The 23,330-nt window shown below is 40.0% G+C and overlaps 1 protein-coding gene across 8 annotated transcripts in view; it reads right to left on the bottom strand.

The window, feature by feature from the left end:
* Positions 1 to 23,330, bottom strand: part of Runx1t1 (RUNX1 partner transcriptional co-repressor 1) — a 147,694-nt gene that overhangs the window by 5,445 nt on the left and 118,919 nt on the right. For all 8 annotated transcript variants that reach the window (XR_005875444.1, XM_021225290.2, XM_005066828.4 and 5 more), the window contains 2 exons: positions 16,429 to 16,497; positions 11,085 to 11,275 (listed from right to left, as the gene is read on the bottom strand). Coding sequence is in view for 7 of the 8 variants with exons in the window: in XM_021225290.2 (XP_021080949.1) it covers positions 11,085 to 11,275; positions 16,429 to 16,497 (260 nt within the window). In the remaining variant the exon portion in view is untranslated. The remainder of the gene's footprint in view (positions 1 to 11,084; positions 11,276 to 16,428; positions 16,498 to 23,330) is intronic.

Here is a 23,330-nt window from a genome sequence, read left to right as displayed (position 1 = left end):
GTGCACCACAGATTAACTCTGTCCTGACTCTGCAACCTGCTACCCTCCTCCTGGCCAGAACTCCCAGCCCCCCAAGGAGGCTCCTGGGACTGAAGCCTGAGAGTAGGAGGAGCGGGCAGCAGTGTGGGCCAGTGCTGTGTTCCTCACCAACAGGCCACTGCTCCGGGTAACCCACCCTCACGAGAGGGCACTGGGACACAAAGCCCAGCCCTGGCCTCTGCAGGCTGTTCTGGATGGACTATCTGCTTCCTACCAGGGCCTTTGACTGCTGGCGACTCATCATTTTGTTCACATTACTGCTACCTCCCTGTTCTATCTCGAGAGACCGGTCACCCTCCTGACTCGGTCTTCACTGTTAGTACACGGACCACCCCTCAATATACCCTCCTAGCGCTTCTTCACAAACAGTGCCCTTGTCCCATGAGGTCACATGTGGTCACATGCACTTCCAAGCACGGGGAAACATTCCCAGTATCTGCCACATAGAGTTTTCTCAATTCGGTTTCAGCAATGACTATGACTTTGGTGAAAGTGGCTGAAGATCCTTCTTCCTGGATTTTCACATGTAATAAATGATCTGCCCTATCCTAACTCCAACCTCTATTTCCCAACTTTTTTTGCCCTTCTCCCACCAATATTGTAATGGCTGGGTATGAATACACTACTCTGGGGAGAGGCTTTCTCCTTCTGGATGGATACTAACGGCATCAGGTAGCATCGACAGGACCATGGGATTGGACTCAGTGAACGGAGAGAGAGAGGAGGCGTTCTGTCCCGGCTCCATCTCAGCCCACACAGGGTGTGGCACAGTAGTGTGAGCTCTCTGGAGATGTAGCTCTTTCATAGTATCCATTTAGTATGCCAACAACCAAATGCGAGTTTAATCTTAGATGCCACTCTTGACCTCAGCAACCTGAAGGGAATCTCTGGTTTATTTATCTATTATAAATGCTTCTTAGCCTGACAGGAATAAGATGCTCAAAAAATACTTGTGAAATGAACATATGAGTTGATGCCTAATTTAGTCTTGAAATATGAGAAATCCTAAGACTTGGCGAATAACAGCTCTACTTGGATACAGCATTTCCCAGTTGGTAGCGCTAGCTCTGGGAAGTCAGAAGGAACGAGGGGACCGGCGACTCAATTGACACTGGAAGAAAAGCCTGACCCTGGAAAGCTGCCAGCTTTATGTAGCATCTTACAAGACAGGAGAAAAGCAGAAATGAGGCTGCCTCTGAGATTCCCATGCTATGATAAATTCCTCATGAATCAGAGCACAGATGTCCGAGAGAAGCAAGCACACCTGTTTGGAGCCGATCTACCAGGATCAAGGGCAAAGGGGTGGAGACCGACTATGACAATACTCTTAGGCATGCTTCCAGCAGGAGAGACGGCACCTCAGAAAGCCATATTGAAATGTTCATCTCAAGGGAAAAATGTGTTTCTAGTTCCTTAGGTAGACAAACTCCACCGTGAAGTGCTGTGTCAGGTAGCTGTAGCATTGCACCAATAAGCTTTCATGTCCTGCAGTGCCTGGGATAGAACCAGGGTCTCCCACATGGTAACCAAGTGTTCTCCCATTCAGTTACATCCTGAGCTCCTGTCAATGGCTTTGATTATTTTCTTGCAAAACAGATTTTTAGCTATCATCTAATAACCCAATCAGTATACAGTTTTCATTACATCACAATTAAAACACATTTAAAAATAACTACCGACATATTGCAAGGTTCCTCACTGTGTTCTCTGCATTTATAGTGCTTTCATTATGTTCAGGTTTGGAGATGGGCTCATGAGCCTATTAAAAACACTCAGCTAGAATGTCAGACCATTTCCCTGACAAGCAAAGCCTTCTCACTATGCAGAACATATAGGGCTTTTCAGGAATTACATTATCTACTAACAAGGGACTCCTGGAGCCTTTCAAGGGCCAGAGGCTAGGAACTTGAAGAACTTTGGTTTCAAACCCACAGAGAAGACCAAGGAGATTTCTCAATAGATAAAACTGGGGTCTGTGTAAGCCTATTGACCTGAGTTCAATACAGAACACACGTGAATGTGTAGATGTTGTGGCAACCCAGATGCTCAAAGGCTGGCTATCCTGTACAATTCACTGCAGCCCCAGAAATGAGAGGGACTCTGCTTCAATCAGGTGGAAGATGGAACTCCACTCGGGAACAGTGTCCTCTGATACACACACACAGGCACACATTTTTTTTTTTACTTAAATTCTTGCCCATTCAGAAATTCCAGTGCTAGTAAGGAAAACAAAGCAGAGTCTATGATCTCAAACTACAAACTTAGTTAATATGGGACTGCTATTAAAACAAATCTACAATGGATAATCAGTACTACAACTTAATTTTTTTCTAGTTCAATTAAATTAAGATGAACATCCAAAGAATCCAGACAGGGTAGTTTACATCTGTAATGCCATCACTGGCTAAGGCCAGTCCTGTACTGCTTTAATGGGATCTCAAAGAGCCATTCTCCAAAGAACAAAAAGGGAAGAGAAAATCTCAAAAGATGCACAAACTCTGACCATCACAACTGGAAGCCTTCCTCTCCCAAACTTAACTCCACTGCATTGCATGGATGATTTTTCCATGAAATTGTCAATAAGTGTAGGCCTGGCCCAGCCTTCAAAGCTAGAGGTACGATGCTTTGCGCTCAGAGTCAAGTTTACTTTTACTTCTGCGAGATTTAGCTTTCAGAAGATTGCCAGCTGGGTCCTGGAACCCACTCAGCAAATAAGCGATATTCCTAAATTACATCAGAAAATCCCAATTAGGGAACAGAGACCCAAATCCAAAACAATATTTTAAGGAAATTAAACATCTAATCTGAGTCAAGTGGAGTCTTTAGGAAATACCCTGGTGTGAGTCCTAGCGTGTTTTGGCAGAGGCATGTTTTGGCAGGCTCTGGGGTGGTAACTGCCCAGTACTCAATGGCTCCTTCAGATTGAAATCAGATGTACGAAACTTCTCAATTTAAACTGATTAAACACACAGACTAAACCAGGTAATTACAAATGCATGTGCTGGGGAGTGGAAAGAGGAGACAGAATGGGGACTTCTTTATTTTTTAAAGTGTTTTCAAAGATGGGAACAATTTTACAAATAAAAAAAAAGCCGTGGAATTGAGCCAAATACAGAAACAGATGTTTCGGATAGTGGAGCTGCTGAGAGCTCAGGCCTCTTGCCTTAGTCCTTCCTGGTTCTGACCCAAGAGTTAAGGGCTCTGGTTAGTTTTACCACTAGCTCTGCTGCTCTGTAGTTCTTTCATCTTACTCAAAGGTGCAAGAAGGAGCAATTGAATGATCGTGTAAGATTAAAACTTACAAAAGAAACTTGCATAATTTTATTGCCCTTGACATTGCATTCCAATGAATGTGTAGGGAACTTTGGTGTATGCTTAAGTTTAAAAAAGAAAAGGAAAAAAAAGCAACTCCAAAGTGAACACTTTTTAAAAAAAAAGCTCAACAGAAACCTTTGTATCATATTTCTCTTGGATAACTGTACTAAATTTCCTGTTTATGAGTCCATACCTAAGCTACTGATGCCTGGCCAGCATTAGTGACCCTGAACTTTTCATCTGGAGACAGAGGAGGGCATGTGTGGTGGGTTGGATGAGCGTAGTTTCCACAGTCTAGGCCTCTGGACCCTGAACCCCAGTCGGCGGTGCTGTCTGCAGAGGCTCAGGAGGTGTGGTCTTGCTGCAGACCTGTGACCCCAGGGGTGGCCTGTGAGGGTGTCAATCCTTCTACTTCCAGTTCACTTTCTTCATGCCTGCAGTGAGGTTGCAAGCTCTCAGCTTCCTGGTCTTGTTGCCAACCTCCCACTGTGATGGACTCTTACCCTCTGAAACCATAAGCTAAAATAATTGCCTTTCCTCATGGTGTTTTATCACAACAATGGGCAAACTTGCCCTGGGATAAGGGTGAAGAATCAAGGCTGGATAAAAAGTTCCTCTTTGCAAAATACATTAAACACACTGTTACATAAGATATAGCAAGGGTAGATGAAGATTCTGGATGCCGAAGTTTCATAGCAAAGGTTCTATACTTTTTTTCTTATCAGAAATCCTCTTTGTCCCCTGGGGGCAAGAAAGCTCTCTCCTTTATCTTGTTATTTTGATATACAGAAAATGATCGACTGTCCTAGCAGCAAAATGCAACCCTCCTAGTCTTCACTGTTGAAAATTCCTCTTCTCAGAGACATTTTTTTTTTTTTTTTTTGTTGAATGACTGTCCTTTTCACAACTACAATCTGCAAATGTGAAGGACTGGCTCCTCTACTAGTCCTGTAAGTACAAACTCTAGGTAGCAACACGCCCACTTGGGCTCACACTGAGACTACACGTTAGACCCCACATTGCATCTGACCTTTTAAAATCACAGTCACGGGTATTTTGCAGTTCTGGATCCCAAGGCCTTAAAAGTTTCTTAACTTTTGAATTAAGATACTTTGTCCAAGTCACAAAGAGAAGAAACTACATAGCCATGGTATAAGACCTCCTTAGTCCCCAGCTGCTATTTATACTGCCAATTAAATACTCGTTCCAAAATGCCCCACTCTGCCAATGTAAATCTTTCCTTAGGTCCCACAGTGACATCGCTGGTTAGACCAGAGTGAATGTCATTCCCTACAATGGGTGCAGGCTGGATCAGGATACACGAGCCAGCCAAGACAAGATGTCATGGCTAGCTAACCAAAATGACACTGGCTTCAGAGTCAGGGCAGTCTACATTTCATTTCCAGTGCCATTGTTGAGTGACATTAAAACCACAGGCAAGTGGCTTCAGCTCTTGGAGCAAAACTAGGAAGTGCAGGGTGGCTCAGCTACGGCAGGGTGAGCACAGAGCCTGAGTTTTGCAGACACAGAAGGTGCTCACGCTACCTCTGACCCTTAGCACTGGCTGGAATAAGGACGGAAATGCAGTTCCTGTTCTAGATGCGGTGCCTTCGCACCACTAGCATCTGAAAGCTTGCCCATCCTCCAAATGAAGCGCCTTCACCCGCAGACATTGACAGCTACAGGGAGAGAACCTCCTTAGTCCCTGGCAGTATCCCCTCCATCCTCTCTTCACACTCAGCGCCGGGGACCTCCTCCATTCCTTCTTCTTGACACCCCTTGTTAAAATCTACATTGATTTTGGTTTCCATGATGCTAATATTCTGTTTCTTCTACTGCGACTTCCTCTTTGTTCCCTTGAGGTGTCTGAAGAGCAGGGATTGGTATAAAGAACTGTCCTTTCCTTCCTAAGCTCTCCCTACCTGATCGAGTATCGACAGTCAGCCACAAACCAATGACTCCAACCTCCTTCCTGTGCTCCCACTGTCTTCCCAGGCAACACTCCCCAACTGTGAACTGTTCTATGTGAAGCCGACTTGCCTCTAAGACCGAAGGCTGAGTCTAGTGCCGTCTACCCAAGTCACTGGTTACACGGAATTCTAGGACTGGGATGCTTTATTTGAATTCCTCTTTCTTTAGCTCTTGTAACTACTCCAATCAAACACCACAGGTCCTATTTGTGATCTCCTTTCTCCAATTCTTTCCTATATCATGGCTACTATTCAAATTCTCTTGTCTTTCTCATTAGAATTGTTTTTTAACAGGTGTCCTCCCCTTTCCCTTTCTTATCAGCTGTCGTAGTTTAAATGAGAATGGACCCATAAACTGTGTGTATTTGAATGCCTGGCCCCCAGATGGGGGAACTGTTTGGGAAGGACTAGGTGTGGCCTTGTTGGCAGAGGTGTGTTACTGGGAGTGGGCTTTGAGTTTGCAAAAGCCCATGCTAGGCCCAATTAGCTCTCTCTATTTCTAGTGCTGGTGGATCAGATGGAAGTTCTCAGATACTGACGCAGCATCATGCCTGCCTGCTGGCCTGCCTGCCTGCTGCCACAGTTCCTACCATGATGGACTCCCCTTTGAAGCTGTAAGCCCCTACTAAATGCATTGGCCATGGTGCTCTGTTACAGCAAGAGAAAAGTCACTAAAACATTAGTTCATCAGTTAACTGTTTTATGTGAAATATAAATGACTTTTCCTCATTTCATTTGTCCCTCTCAACCAACTTGCAAAGTGGGTCACAAAAATCATTAGCCTGCATTCACAGTAAGAAACCCAAAACTCCAGGAACTGAGTTCTAATCCACATCAGTCACATAAAAAGTCCCACACTGCTATGCGCCATGCAAATGTCAGGAGGTGGAGACAGGAGGACCTCCCACCCCCACTCCCACCCAAGCCCTTTGGCCAGTAAATCTAGCTAACAACACATGTTCAGAGTGAGACACTGCTTCAAAAACTAACATGGGAAGTGATAAAGGAAAATACCAATATCCTCCTCTGGCCTCTGCATTTACACATACAAGCATAGGCACCCCCTGCCAACACACACACACACACACACACACACACACACACACACACACACACACACACACACACACGCGCGCGTACAGAAAACCAAAGCAAGAGATGAACAACTCAAAGCCAGTCATCCTAAAGTAGTAGTCTTCCCACTCTACCCCCAGACTTATAAACAGCTGTTCTTTGAATAAGAGGCACACTAACCAACTCTTATTGAAACATAATCTCATAGTTCACACTGACAGATACAAATTCTGGGAATCAAGAGGTCTTCAGAAGGGCTGTGATGCCTGTTCAGCAATGATGAACCACAACACAGTGTGGTCTGTATTGCACAAACACTCCCGTATTTTCCTCTTGGTATAATCACAGATTTCACCTATACAGAACAGTGGGTAACGGTTCTTTATTTAGGAGGAAAATCACTTTGGTGGCTCAAAACTAATCTCTCCACTAGAACAGTACCATATGTATAGTCCATACACACTTCAACTTTCTAAGCTCAAACAAGCGGTGGATCAAAAGGAATCTATAGAACAAGTTTCATTAGGAATAGCCCCCCCAATATCACCCGTTCACCGGAAAGAACGATTTGTGTACACATATAGGAAATAGATATGTGAAATAAATGTAACAGCATGAGTGATACACATAATACTCTGTAAAACAATGAGTAGGGCCAACAAGATGGCACAGCTGGCAATAAAAGTTGATCACCAGCCTAATGGCCTGAATTCATCATGACCCAAAGGCAGATCAAGAAAACTGACTCCTGAAAGTTATCCACTGACATCTTGCATGATATGACACGCACAATAAGTAGACATTAAAAAGGAGATAGAGTATAACAAAGTAATATATCATCTAGGTTCTTCCAAATCCAATGCCATTCTGATAGTTGTTACGTTATTGGTTTACACATCTAAAGTTAAATAAATATATAGCGATAACTGAAAAATACTAGTATATAATTGGTCCAGGGAGAAAGACACCCACTATTGCTATGTGGCTATTAGGAAGGTGGTCTGAGCCAGGCAAACTAGGCTGGGCACCAGCTCACAGGTACCATCTAGCCATAGAACAAGTAACCTACATCCTCCAAGTTTCAGCTTTCTTATCAGCAAAGGAAAGAAAACAACCCTGTCTCCTCTGTCTACAGCTAATGTGAGAAGTGAGCAAATGTACAGAGTATCCGTAACCAATCATTCACCAGGATAAGTAAAGCCTCATAAAGTCCTCTTCAATCCACAGCTGGCTCAACAGCCCTTCACTCCTACATTCTAGTGTCTCTGGTACGGGAAGGTACTCTGTAGGCTGCCATAAAAGAAAAGCAAACACCAACGCAACCACAAAACTGTTGACTGTTTAGTGTTTTCATAGGACTCCTGAGTGTGTGAATGAATGGGTCTCTAATCCTCATGCCTGCTCTTGGGGTCTTTTCCTTCTCTTGAGTTTCCTTGCCTAGCCTCAATGTGATGATTTTTGTTTTCTCTTATTATATTTTATTTTGCCATGTTAAAAAAAAAAGGCTTTTGGGTTATCTTCTTTGATTCTTCTAGTTATAAGAGCAGATGATTATGCGGTCAGCTGACCATGCAAACAAGCATATTTGAGGATAGTGTTGGGTACACGAAAGTATCTGAAAATGGCAGCTCTACACTAGGTATCCATGTACGCACCCAACACCCTATACAGCAGTGGAGAATCCTGATTTTTATCATAGACAAGATGAACTTCATAAATTTCTATCCTGCTTATTCTTTCCAGTCTAAAGACTTGTCTATCTAGCTAAATTTAGCAATTCACTTGAGTTTTTAAATGCTTTAACTAATATTGCTTACATACACAGCACAAAATACCCAAGCATGGGTTACCTTTTTTTGTTGTTTTCCCCAGACACCATGGACAGATCAATCTGGCAAGTAGTTTTGGTATGCTTTTCTTTGTTGTTATTATTTTTGAGACATAGTATTATGTGGCTCATGATGACTTCAAACTTACTACTACTTAGTGGAGGATGACCTTGAACTTCTAAACTCCCTACCTGTTATTCTAGAGTGCTGAGATTACTGCAAGTACCATTGTACTGGGTTTGACGAGGCACTGGGGATCAAACCCAGGGCTTCATGTCCCATAGGTAAGAGCTCTACCCATTCAGTTTCTTCCCCAGCCCTTCAGCAAATTTTTAAATGTGGTTCAGATCTAATCTTCTGATACATCCAAAACCCCAGGTGACAACTGATCTCATGAGTATGTAGCCAGCATGACTAAATCTACCCTTCACTCCAACCCCTGACACCACTACAAAATTTTCCGAATCTTGACCCGAAACAGAAATAGCCCCTCCTTTTAATTCTGGAATCTCTTGCCCCTTGTAAAACACCCACCAGCCATGTCAGCTTCCAGAAACTGCTCCCTACCACCTTGGGGTTTCTCCCCTGCAGCGCCTATTACTATGGCCCAAGGAAAGGGCAGAGGCCACAAGGCTCAAAATACCCAGTTCCCGATTAATCCTTCCACACCAGAAGCCTCACCAGGCAAAGCCTATGGTATCCTCAGGGCTAGCACCATCGCTTATGTATAATAAAAGTTCAGTAATTCATTATAAGAATTAATAAAAAAACAGGTATAGTTAAGGTGTGTGTTACTTCCTTTCATAGTCACAAAAAGAAGGCCTATTAATTTGTGAGAGTTAAAATTCAATAGCTGTTACACTTAATAGCAATGCATATATTTCCCAACTAGCTTTTACCATAACCAGACTTTGTATTTTTATTTAAAAAAACATAAATTATATAGAACTCAATGCTGTGTGAACCTTATTTGTGGTCAAATGGTTAATATCCAAGAAAATTCCAAAGCATCAAAAATAGGTGTGAGTTATGAGTTGTAAGGAATCTGGGTATTGAGTCAGCTGGGCCTCACATTTCTGGCAGATTCCCCACCTAATGGACCAATCAACATGACAGCCAGAATGGGTCTGTCCTAGCTTAATGAAACCAGAGCCCTTCAGGTTTCTGGGAGGATTTCTGGGAAGTACTGTAGACCTGAACTTAAGGTCTGTTTCATATACCATGTTTTATAATGTCAAGACCACTGTCACCATAATAGTTCTTTTCCTACTTGGCTTTATACTAAAGACACTATATGTATGGAAACAGAAGGAATCTAGCAGGCCACTGCCTGGATGGATGCATATCAACATATTTCCTTCCCAGGCATTTATCTTTAGAAGGCAGCCCTCTACAAACACTCTAAATATACACATCGGCCCTAAAATGTTCATGTGAAAATAAAAATGTATACAGGATGATAAGTGCTCCTCATAATATCACCAACTTGTACAAGTCCTCTTCAGTAGACACCAATAAACTTTAAAAAAACATAAAAAAGAAAACAAAGTCCTTATAAATCCTAATGGCGTGATGCCAGTAAAATTGAATTTCTGTCTCGTTTAATGCAACAATGGAAAAGTCAGGCATTAAAAGGAAGATAAACTTCCCTTTGTCCCTCTCTTCCTGAGAAACTTCCAAATGTTGAAAATCAATCCCTTTTGTCCCCTTGTTATTCATCTGCTACACATTAAATAGAGACTCTGGGCAGTGAGTGATTCCCGCAGGGTCTTTCATCTGCAGAAAAGCCTGCTACAAATTAAATTCTTACTCTCCCTCACAAATTATAGATACGGATTGTAGTAGGCCATTGATTTAGCAGTCCATGCCTTCGCTGGCTCAGCTTTGAGAGACGAGCTAATTGCAGTCTTTTATCTGGACTTATTCTGGAGCTGAAGATTGTGTGCTATATTAATTAACATGGAACTATTCTATGCTGTTGAGAGTCTATAGGCTATATATATTTAAAGCATTCTGTCACATTTTAGTTATTTACTTGCCAGTTCCTTGGATCATTAGGCCCCAAGCAAGTGCATGTGTGTGGGTGTGGATGTGTAGAAATCATTATACTGAAATAATTCTTAATAATATTAGTCAGAGAGCAATGTTATGTTATGACTGCCACAATGGTTAATGATAGATACCATGGAAACAAAGATCATATATAAGATCTTTTAGAAACACTTAACTCAGGCAAACATTTTTTTAGCATTGAACTTTAGGATTCCTTACTAAAGAAGTTTTAAATCAACTTTGGAGAGCATAGCAATTTCCCAACAGGAGTTGGGGAGATGGCTCACTTGTTACAGTACATTCCCCACAAGTAAGAACCTGAGCTTGAACCTCCAGCACCCACACAAACCCTGTCCAGTGCACACATCTCTAATTACAACCCTCCACTGTGCAGATAGGGCCTGGGAACAGGAGAATCCCCACACGTTCAGTCTAAAATATGTGCAGAGGAGAACAAGAGAGCCAGAGTAAAACAAAGTGAAAGGTTAAGGTGGACATTTGCCATGGCACACACATACCCACAGTTACACGCACATCTCACACACAGATCTCAGTGTTTAACCTGCCAAACGCATCACCACACCATGGTCAGAAAACGTTTCTTCCAAGTGGTTATGAATAACCAAGCTGCATCTGCCCTACATCAACCCATCAATGCCTAAATTTTCCCACAGTGTTCTAAGTTTTCCCCAGTTATCTGTCTCTAAAGGCATTTTTCCATTCTCCAGTGGCATCTATGGACTTCCGGGACCAAAACCAAATGCTCTAACTCTTCTTTGCAATGACGCTCCCCCACAGGCCTTACCTCGCTGGAGTCTTCCTGCTGGTTGATAACTGCCAGAGCATCCTCTGCTGCCTGCCGCTTGGCCTCAGCCACGGTGCGTTCCATCTTGGCTCGCTCTGTGGTGATCATGTCATGGGCTTTCCTCTCTGCCTCAGACACGGCCTTCTGCAGCTCGGTCATTGCCTGTCGCTTCACCTCGTTCACAGCCTCCTCTGTGATTTAAGGCCAGACCAGAGAACACATCAGCTCTGGGTTAGCTCAGCTCTAGAGACACCCGTCCCATCTTGACAGAATTTCACAAAACAAACCCAGCTCTCATCCAAATGACTGGGCCTGTCTAAAGTTCTGCTTGTCTAAAGAACAATCTCAACATTTAAATTCATTTCGGAAATCAAAAGTAAGACTTTCTCTTAGGCATGGCATTCTTGGGAATACATGTAACGAACATATCTTTACTTAACTTTTTTCCCACACTAGTGCCTCCAGAAATGACTCTGGTGCCTGTTAAGGGGCAAAAAATGTCCACAAGGAACTTGGAAAAGTCATTCAGACACACAAGGAACCTCATTTTCTAGCCTGACATCATGGCGAATGCCTGTAATCACATCATTTAGGACTTCAAGACCAGCCTGAGCTACAGGGTAGGATCCTTTAAATAAAAGAAATAATGAAACAGATCAGGAAGTTTTACCTTTTCATGTCATTTCCTTAATAATACAGCTATATGCTTCTACAGAGTAGATTACTGAGATTTTAAAGAACCATGTCATTTCTAGGCTATAGGCTGTTCTCTGTCTACTTCAAACATATATGGTAGTTTGGCCCAACCGTTACTCTGGACAGACAAAACTGAATCACACCATAAGCCATGCAATCAGGCCTGATAGGAAACCTACAAGGTGTTGAATTATCTCTTCAGTTTGGCTGCAGTCAAAGTGCAAAGATTCAACCACTGTATAGCAGAAGATTGACAACTAAAACAAGTACTTCCCACTTTTAAAAAATTAACTGTTCTAATTAAGAAGGGAAGATAGCCTCCTCCTGAATTAGTTTATCTAATTTTCATCTTTATTCAAAGCAAAATGACAATGATTAATTGAAAATTTAATAAGCAGTAATTATTAACTTGGCAAACCTACTACCAATTAACACTCTATTAAAACTAATTATGACATGTTTCATTCAAGTGTTTGCACTTAATTGTTTCACCCACTTAAAAAGCACCTTAATTAAATGTTCTGTTTAATTAAAAACAAAGATTCCTAATAAAAATGTTTTACTGTAGATTCAAAGAGTAAGAGATGCAAGTCCTCTCAGGGCTCTTAAATTCCTGTGGTTGATTCTACAGCGCATGACCTATGGGTCAACAGAAGGTCTTTCCTATGTTCCACAAGCATGCCTTCTTTAGCCTTTGTCACTTGGTGCCATCGTTCCTAAAGGGCTTTCTTTGCAATTACTGTCTGGCTAAGTTTCACACACTATACTATAAAAGACAGATCCAGATTGAAAATATTAACTAAGCTATGTTAATCGTCTATTAGCTCCTGCAAGGTATGCACTTAAAATCTGGATAGAACCAGGACATTGTACACAGCTCACAGCACCTTCCTTACAAGAGGCAGAGCTGCTTTTATTACCCTATCATAAATGACTCAGGGCACCAGGGAAGTACTGCCCTTCTAACTACATAGCCAGGGTCTCATTTAGTTTGAATATTCAAGGTGAATTAAAATTCTATCTAAGTGGTAATACAGGACAATAATTTTTGCTTAGGATCAAAGCTGTAGCTTGACTAATTGTATATGCAAATAAGGCCATTTATATTTAAATTATGCATTCCTATTCTAATCCCACAGGCATATACAGATCAGCAAAGAGAATTGGTAGGACATTTGCAAGGTGCTTGAATATTTATTACCAACTGCAAACATTCTCTGATCCCTTGAAAAGAAATATACTGAAGAAAACATTTAGTCACAATTTTGAAGCTACTTTTATGTTTGACTTTTTTCCCTCCAGTTTTATAAGGATCCTTTGTAACTTTTGAGTTCACTTGTTATCTTTGCTCTTGCTTCTAAAAATACTAACTTTAGAGAGAGTGGATGCAGCCTTCAACGTTTGTTAGGATTTATAATCTTTTAAAAATATGAATCAAAATGTTGTTAAAGTATCACTGGAGCAATATACAGAATTTACATAGGACCCCCCCACTCGTGTGTGTGTGTGTGTGTGTGTGTGTGTGTGTGTGAGTGAGTGAGAGAGAGAGAGAGAGAGAGAGAGAGAGAGAGAGAGAGAGAGAGAGAGAGAGTAAGGGAAGCAGAGGGAAGGACAAAAAGTGGGAGAGTGAGAAAAAGGACAATATATACAAGTGTCGTAAAATGAGGAGTGTAGAAAAGTAGTGAGAAATTGTGATTACTATTTTTTTGAAATCTTTATGCAAATTTAAAATAATCTCTAAAATGGCATAAAAACTGGAAAACACAATTAAAAGTATTTACTTTTATAATCATAATTTCCTGTGAAGACAATGCAGTCATTGTATTACACTAAAGTCTGAGCATTGTGCCCAATCAGGGTTTTTCAAACATTTTAAACTCTACTTAGTTATCTTTTGCCATGAAAACAATACATAGTACTTTTGTGGCAAAGCCAAAGTGTCTCTTTTTAAAATGTAGGCAAGTTCATTTGTTGGGTTAGGGATTTTTGTTGTTGCTGCTTTTTGCTTTAGTTTGGTTTTGTGAGACAGGGTCACATCCTGTAGCATATGGTGCCTCAATCTTGTATCTCCCTGACACAGTTTTTCAATTACTGGGATTACAGGTGTGAACTCTATTGCCTGGGTCTGGTTTTTATTTTTCTGCTTACAGAATTAAGTACTAGAATTCTTTCAAAGTACAGGAAGCTGAGTGTAGACGACCCATTTTTACCTCTGGTGTCCTCATAGACTAGAAGCTTTGATGACACTCACTGGGAACTCTACACCAGCTTTATAAGGAAGTTTGTCCAGCTGATCAAGACCCCCTGAATGTGGGTGTCAGTGAGTTGGTCTGGATAATCTATTGGGCCTTGGGTAGTAGATCAGTATTTATCCCGGGTATACAAATGGACTTTGGGCTCCTATCTAACAATGAGAGACGCTCTCTCAGCCTGGACTCTTGGGGGAGGGTCTAGGCCCTGCCCTGGATGAAAGGACAGACTATGGGCACTCCCATGGAGGGCCTCACCCTCCCTGGGGAAATGAGGGGGATATTGGGAGGGTTGGTGGGAGGGCATGGGAGGAGGGGAGGGAAAGGGACCTGGAATTGACATGTGAAGCAAACTTGTTTCTAATTTAAATTAAAAAAAAAAGTTTGTTCAGGAAAATATTACAAGCACTTCATGGAGCTGTAGAGGTGAAGCTGCCATCCACACCTTAAATTTTCTTATGTGGTGAGTGGTACCCAATGAGAAGACAAATGCCATCTCCACCACAACTGAACCATATCTTAGAAAGAAGACAGATATAGATGAAAGATACATCTAAAAGTAATACAAACTCTCCTGGCCAGGTTCACTCCTTCTTCAGCAGTGATGGACACAACAGAAACAAAACTGCTTTTTCTAAGTTTCTAAGGTCCGTGAACCTAAACTACATCAAGACTTGGTTCAGACATACACAAAACAGACTGAAGAAAAAGTAATGGTGGATTCAATAGACTCCTGTGTATCAAATAAGAAAAGTGAAGGAGAAGAAATAACACAACTTTGAATAAGTGGAAAATGCAAAGTAGACTTCTGAATTCGCTGCCAATGCCTGCTGCTCACGGGGAGACTTCCTTTACGCTTCCCTGTTCATGCGGGCTTTCTAGAAAAGGTGGTGTGTTCAGGAAATCTGCTCTTGCTCACTAGCAGCCCAACAAGGATGAGCAAAGAACAGTGCAGAAGAAATTTGAGTTACACAAGACCTCATAGTTAATTTTCTGTAAGAACTATCAAGAATTTAACTTAAATACAGGTAACTAAAGGGAAGACATTTTCATGACATAGAAACTCATCCTTTATTGTTCAAAATGACAGTTCTCTGTAACTTTTATTACAATAGCAGGCCTTGGCAGCTTACGAGGATTTAAAAGTAAAAGAGAAAAGGATGGGAAGACACAGCAACTTCCTGGGGTTGGAAGTCACTTGGCAGTTAGTGACAGCTTGGGAGAATCCTGAGACCATTAGCACATGGGTACAATACAGGAAATAGGTAAGCAGCACTTGAATTTCAACAGGCCAGCCCAAGGATCCATCTGCTATACAGACAGGACCTGTGAGAGCAAATCCTCTCTCTTAATCTCAGGTAAGAAACTTAAAATTGTATCAGATTTGGGAAAGTTGTTTTCACTCTTATGAAATGTGGTACTTCTTAGACATTTTATAAAATGTGGATAAAGCACAAATGACCAAATATTCAGCAATTGGTAAAGGATTACAAATAATTGAATTCAACCAATACCTAAACAGAACTCTTGTGCAGAAAAACAGTAATAATAACAATGGCGACCCGCTGCTGAGACTTACACAGCTGTCACCTGTTCTTTGTGTCATCCTCAGCCCATGATGCAGGCTTATCTTTCACCTCCCGAGTTCAGTTTTTTACAGGTTTCATGCTTAGCTGATGTCACAGTCTGCCAGCTCTGAACTTTAAGGCCAATACCAAGTCATTGGGTCCCAGGAGGCTTCCAATTTACCACAGAATACAAAGCAACAGATAGTGAGGGGAGTGGATGAACGGTGGGTGCAGAAATTCAAGACCCAGCTACTCTGTTGCTCAACTGAAAAAGTAACTTAGCTCCGATGATTTAATATTAAACACCACAGGAGAGCGATTTTAAAACTAGACTGTAACCAAAAATAATAATCCTTGCAAAGTTCCTTAACAAGTTCACTAGATTTGGCCCAATTTAAGAATGCAGAGAAAAATGCTGATGTATGTAATTTAATTCCTAGAACACTGGATTTCTTTCCTCATCAAAGAAGAACTGCATGCAAGCTAAGACCTCCTGTGCCAAAATTTCACTCTGAAGCCATTACAGATGCTACAAAAGGAGGGAGGGGGTTATAAAGGAAATATTGCCAGCCTTTCAATTATAATGGCACTAGCAGATGCTATGAAAATAAAAACTATTTCATGTTTTAATCAGGCCTGGTTTAAGAATATTAATGAGGGATTTTTTTCTTTTAGTTTGTTCTGTTTTGTGGTTTTCACTTTGTTTTGCTTTGCGTTTGCTATTGTTGTTGTTCGCAGCAAAGTCCTCTCTTGTCATTCCTCACAACAGCAGCATTCACAGCTGCACACAGCTGCCAGAACACGAAACTCATGTTTCTAAACAGTTCTTACCAGCTTTCTTCCAGATCTCCTCTGGCACGTATCCAGATGCAGGCCTGTGAAGGAATTCCCGATGTGCATCTATGAAAATGATGGGAGAGGGTAGAGAGAAAGGGAGAGTGCCATCAGTACTGCCACGTCCTTACGCAGAGCCAAGCAAGTAACTCCTCCTCTTGGCTTCATTACAAAAACCCAATCTTAAAAGGTTGACTCTTTCACTTCAAGAAAATGCACAAAAATAGCAAGACTAGTCATCAGAGCACATGGAAAGCAGGTCATTGGTCCAAATTCCTCACACGCTCAAATCCAAAGCAACTTTATTTCATACAGTATGAGGTCTGAGAACATGCTTCCCGGAACTTTCTCATGGTGATGATTTCTATAGGTAAACTGTGTTGTGAAAGGAGATTATAGTTGGTGAGTTTCTTATCAAAAGTCAAATTTGTAGTGCAAAATCAATCATATGGTAATATAATTCATACAGAGCTCTGATTCTATTGCAATAGACAAATACATGTCCTATCCTATAGCTAATTAGTTCTCACACTTAATTTTTTTCTTTAACTTCCCATTGTGCTTTAAAACTTACTTATACATTGTGTCATGTGGAATTGATGAATATGGAAGCCAGGGAGTATTAGAATGGATTTGTTGGCATTCAGTTGACCAAACAGAATTTGGTTCATGTTTTGTTCAGAATTGGAAATAAAGCTCCATTTTAAAGGCTGTGTTTGTTATCTTTTCAGATCTTAAAACTTTGAGAAAATAATAAAGTTTTCACATGAATGCTAACTTTCCAATAACACAGTCATACAAAGGCAGCAAACACTTAATACTTTTATGTACCTTGAAAATAAAGCTTGTTACAGTCTTCCCTAGCTAAAATAGAAATATGCAAGACAAGTCTTCCATACTGAATTTTCAATGCAAGCCTATGTAATCGAGGTCTAATTATTCCTCTTGAGTGGTGGAACCAGAGACAAGAACTACATCATCAGAATTCAGAAGGCTTGGGGAAGAGAGTAATCAACTGAACTTTTATAAACTATAATAATCAATGCATGATAGATTTCAGCTGAATTTGTATATAAATATATATAAGAAATATCAAATGGCAGAATGATTTTTTAAAAAGAATACATCATTATATTACTTGTGCTTAAGACAAGAAGAATTTCATCCAGTTTCCTACAGTTTATGCAGCTACAGAATACTAAAAAGAAGACAAATGACAGTCCCTTTAGCTAAGTCATTAGATATGAACGCTTTTAAATATATGCAAATCTTTGCACGGTACATAGATCATCAGTGAGCCAGAACACTAATTTTCCCTAGTTAATTTTAAAAAATGCATGGTAATTTGGTGAGGGATATACAGAAAGCCTCTATTCTATCTTTACAATGTTTCTTTTAAGTATTTTTTTTTCAAGAGCAAAAAACTTCTTTTTAAAAGTTTACAGTATAATCTTAAAGCCACTTAATAAATCATTACACAATTTACATCATTAATATAAAATTATATAATAAGTATTATGACCACAAGTTTTCATTGGTATGTTTATTTTATAAAGTACGTAACAACAACAAAATACCCTTTTTTTAAAAAACTAAATTATGATTGTTCTTCCATAAATCTAGAAATAACTATCTGGTGTAAATATGATATTGTAACTAAGTTATTCAACCTTGCCTTCTGTGCCACCATAACTATTTCCATAGGAGATGGAATGTGGTCAAATTCAGTTGCAGCATGTCATACAGTGATAACAAATTTACATGTAATAAACAATAAAGACTTTTTCACAGGTAAATAGCATTCACTGAAGGATAATTAGTTGGCTAACAACAGATCTGTAATGTCTACAGCCAAAAATAAAAACTAGTTCCTACAAGTTCCAAGAGGTAGGTTCTTTTTGTTTTTGTTTTTAGCATCTAGCAGGTTAAAGACAGTTCAGCAGTTTAACAACCATCTTTTGATAAATAAGCAAACATTATTATAAAGAATGGGAAAGGTGGTGCTGTTATCCAAAGTACAGACATAAAAGATGCAAATTACCCAATCTAGGCAGCAGAAAAAAACAGAAACAGGACTAGGATCCAGCGGGAAAAACTTTTGGCTCTCATTCACTCTGGGTATCAAGCTAGTTGACTTCTCCAGATTTGAGATGCCCCGTTTATAAACTGAGGCAACACTAATAGGATGAAGAAACAACTGTAGAGATTGGCTTTTTTTTCGGTACTTAACCAGATAACACACAACTTTAAAGAAAGCAAAAGCTCTGGAGAAGTTTACATTTGCAAATACACCCCCAAAATATTTAAGTCTAAGAATATTATTTTACATGTTGGATTGAAATTATTCCTAAAGTCATCAATTCACCATCTTTCTCCTTGAAAGTAGATACTTAACATTGTGAATATTAATGCCCTAAACTTCACTCAAATACTACTGTTTAGGGCTCAGTCAACCTCTCACCTTCCATGTGCTGTACAGTGGGTATCTTCCTGAACCACACTAGAAAGCTGTGCTGTGTCTTATTTTGGCTACATCTCCCTACATGATACACTGAGATATCCAAAGGGCCCCAACTCCTACCCAAGAAATACTGAAGCCAAATGTGAAATACAGTTTCCATAACCCTAGTTTCTAAAATAGCTGTTTTCAAAGTGGTCAAACCTAAAACCAAATACACACATGCATGCACACACGCATGCACACATGCAAACACAAAAGAATGCATTTTCCAGCATCCTCTCCGGTTCTGAGTCATGGTACTTTTGCTGAACATTAGGTTTAACAATGGGGAGAACAGAACTCTTCAGAGTCTCTTTGTTTTCATGCTAAATATTAAACTTATTACTTAACAGGCTACAGAAACCACATAATACATTTATGTTATCTTTTGATTAAGTAGTTGTAATGTCAAGATTATGTATCTTCTGGCTAAATAGCAACGTGTGGTTAAGGAGTAGAAGCTACACATAAAAGGGGGAGCTTAGGAGACAAAAATGAAAAAAAAAGGAAATCCTGAAGTTGATAAATAGGATAAAGAGACAGTTCTAGAAGTTAATTGCTTTAAAATACTCGATAATCTAGAGAAGAAAATTTTCTAAGACTCTAAAGCTCCTTCAAAAGAATCTTGTTTATAACAACTATCTTTTTGGAAAAACTACCTTCAAAATGGCAGTTGCTATAAAAATGGATAGTTCTTCTACAATGCAACTATAAATACATCTAAATAGGAGCATCTATCAAGACTGCATTTCAAATGTAAAACATGTACAAAAATGTGATTACTGATAGGTAGTAGAGAAGTCCTAAATTACGTTTGCCTGGTTTGAAATACAAATGGCTTGGAGGTAGAGGGAAGAGGAGGTGGCAACCTCCAGAAGATAACAGACATCTCATAGAGAGAAAGAGCCATGCCAGAGTGAAGGGAAATGCTAGAAGAAACGTGGAGGAAAACAAGAACAGCGATTGATGATGAATGAAGGAGATGGAAGATGCACTACACTTACGACAGAATGGAGACCACTGGGTACTAGATACTGCAAGGGCCGCCATCAATATACATGAAGGGATGAGCAGAGAGCCTTTGGAGAACCAATGTGACCTCATCTGACCCAGGACAGCAATGCTCAAAGCTCGGCAGCACCTAGGCATGGCCTTCATCCTGTAGTGGGCAGAATGAGGCTGTGATCATGACCATATCTATTACAGAGATCATCAAAAGAAAAGAAAGGTTAAGTGACTTCATCCTCACTTTCAAAAGGGTAATAAATTCAGAAATCTCAAAGCTATCTCTTGGAAGGCCCCACACAGCCTCAAAATGAGCCACTGCTTTCCAGTGTCGTTTCTATCAATGAGCACACATCAGGTTCTAGAAAGAACCATCTCTTGTTTTGAAAAGATAGGCATACTTAATTTGTAGTGTTTTAAATATAATGTTATGAAATAAAGCAGAATTTCAAAACACAGGCATTTACATTATGGACTCAACTGTGTGGCCCTGAGATGGACTTCATGATGTGACTACAAAAAAAAAAAAAAGAAATCAATGCAAGTGTATAAAAATCCAAATTTCACATGCAGCTCCATTCTGAACAACTTGTTCATGGTTTTTATATTCTGGCAGTAGAGAAGTTGAACAATGTTTTTTTGGTTGAGGGAAAACTATTTTCTATAGTCATGGGTTATGAATTAAATACAGTATTATATTTAAGGCAAAATTCCTTTTTAAATTTCTCTGCCAATAGAAACCATACTTGAATTTTTTAGCTGAAAAACGTATCCACTATCATGTTACAATCTCGAATGTTAAGTCAAAAGAAACAAAACAAAACAAAACAAAAAACCAACCAACATCATTTACTACTTTTCTTTCAAGTCCTTTTGAAGATTACCATAAATTAATATTTACACTACTAAGCATCAGACACCCCCTTTTCAGCTTGTATGCTTCCTAATTCAATACTGGTAGAACTGCCTACAGCATGTACATTCTTACTATCTTCATTTTGCAGATGAAGAAGGTGAGATTTGTGACTTGACAGAACTCCCAAGTGTAGAGCGAACCAAGAATCATAATCCAGACCTATTCAGGGTCTTCACTGTAAGTACGACTGAGATCAGTTGCCAGGGAGAACCTATATAGTTCAATGCTGCTATGAACAAACCACTTGCCAACTGAGATACTTTAAAGAATGAACTACTCCATCATCCATGAAACTCTCGAACAACTGCCCTTTTTGTGAAGACCAGCTTCATTTTTTCCTTCCATTTAAATCAGCCAAGCACTTCTTTCTGGCAAAAGGTAAGCTCCTACCAAAATCCACACAGAGACACTTGCTAAACCTCTGCCCTGCCATTTCAGCATTCTTCCAGAAACCTACAAGGAATTAAACCATCAGACTTCAGAGCTCCTGACCATAGTTCCTGGTGTCAGCCTGAAACCCATCATTAGATAACTTAAAAAAAAAGAGAACTCTTTTAACAATTTTTGAAACATTCTTAAAAGTAAAAGAGATACACAATCAATTGCAGAAAGATTCTAGACTACTTCCAAGCAAGTGAAAAGGAAAGAATATAAAATGTTAGGATCCAAAACAGTAATAGAAGCAGCACATCACTAGGAGAACAAGGTACAGTGGGGAGGAGTGCCAGAGACCCAAACATTCAGGGATCATGGCAAGGGCCAGCCAGCAAGCTCCTAGAAATGCCGGAATTGTGTGTCGGTGACTGAACCTGCCAATTCTCACCCTGCCACCATTCTTGTCACTTAAGTTCACTAGATAACAAAGCAGAAAGGTCTAACGGTCACATATTTAAAGGAAAGACAATAGTTTGAAGAGTACTATTCTAATGCTGCTAGCAGTTAAATATGAAGAGTAATAAAAAGAATATGTAGGAGGACTTTTCTGTCCTGCCAGCCACTACCCAAATAACCACACAGAGACTTATTATTAATTAGAAATGCTCAGCCAGTAGCTTAGGCTTGTTTTCAGCTAGCTCTTATAACTTAAGATAAGCCCCAAGGTTTGTTTACCTCATGTACCTCCCACCCCACTTGCTCTACATCTTATGGTTTCTTCTCTGACTGTGTCCTTAATTTCCCCAGCATTCTCACTGCTCTGAAAATCCTGCCTAGCCATTGGCCAATCAGCTTTCTAGTCACAATGAGAGCAACATATCTTCAGTGTACAAAGTGATTATTTCACAGCATTTCCCATTTGTTTCCAGTACAGCAAAAACACAAAGTAAACATCATTTTTTTTCAATTGAAAAATCATGCTTTACAAAGTTCTTGAGGGCAGGAGTGATGCATGTACCTGTAATCCAAGAATTTTAAAGAAAATGGAGGATCAGGAGTTCAAGGTCATCCTCAGCTACAAAGCTAGTTGAAGCTCAGGCTGAGTTACATGGGGGGGGAGTGCTTTAAGATATCAACTTGCATTTTATTTAAAGAATGAAGACAAAATGATGAGATCAGTATGTTCTTAGTGCTTAAAGTTCAGAAGATATTCACAATAGTCTCTATTTTATATCTGGAGAAAACTTGTAAAATTCATTTAGTGATAGATTAATTGTATTATTTTTCTATTTTCCCTCAGTGACTTAATTCTGTGGATACATTTCAAAATGGTTCTGGGACTGAGTCAAACAAAGTTTTAGCACATCAGTCCTGGATCCACATTCTCCTCCACACAGTCCCTAAACACCATTTATACATGTTAAGAATGTGTGTATGGCTAAACATCTCCACAATTTCCAAGTTAGGAGTGGGAGGCAGGCTAGATTTGAGCCAAACATATCTTCTACAATATATTCTGAAGGTCTCATCTGAGACCTACCATTTCAAACCTTAGAAAATAAATGACTTACAACATAATAATACCTACATGTATATAAAATACAGACCTATCGTAGCTTTCTCTGCCCACAGGAATCTCATTAAACACTTTCCAGGAAAAGAAAATGGATTTATTTGCCAATAATTTATAGTCTCTTTACTACACTCATTCATACCTTCAGTTCTAAACCCTGGAGGACAGAAAGAAGTTCATGTAAATAATAGTGGTTTCTGATTGAAACTACCTCTCCTCTCACTGACAGCCACAAACCGGCTCCGGAAAATGGAATTTGAGGGCTTCACAAATCAAGCAGCAAAGATACACAAGAAAAATAACCACAAGCTTCTAGAACCTGGGAACTCTTCACAATCTCGACAATGCCTTCAAAGTCGGCAGTCCAAGGTTCTGTGTCTAAAAAGCACATGAATCTTTTAATAGTCTAAACAGTGAAATACAAAATGTTAGGTAGCCTTTGACTATAACCTACAAAAGCTTAAAGCCATAGCAACATCTTAGCTTGATCAAAAATATGAATTCACCCAGGAATCACTAAAGGCAGTAAT

This window comes from Mesocricetus auratus, unplaced genomic scaffold (genome assembly GCF_017639785.1).
Source record: "Mesocricetus auratus isolate SY011 unplaced genomic scaffold, BCM_Maur_2.0 Super-Scaffold_6730, whole genome shotgun sequence".
In the NCBI taxonomy this organism is placed as follows: domain Eukaryota; kingdom Metazoa; phylum Chordata; class Mammalia; order Rodentia; family Cricetidae; genus Mesocricetus; species Mesocricetus auratus.
The sequence above is the reverse complement of the archived record's forward strand: the minus strand, read 5'-3'. Positions and strand labels throughout refer to the sequence as shown.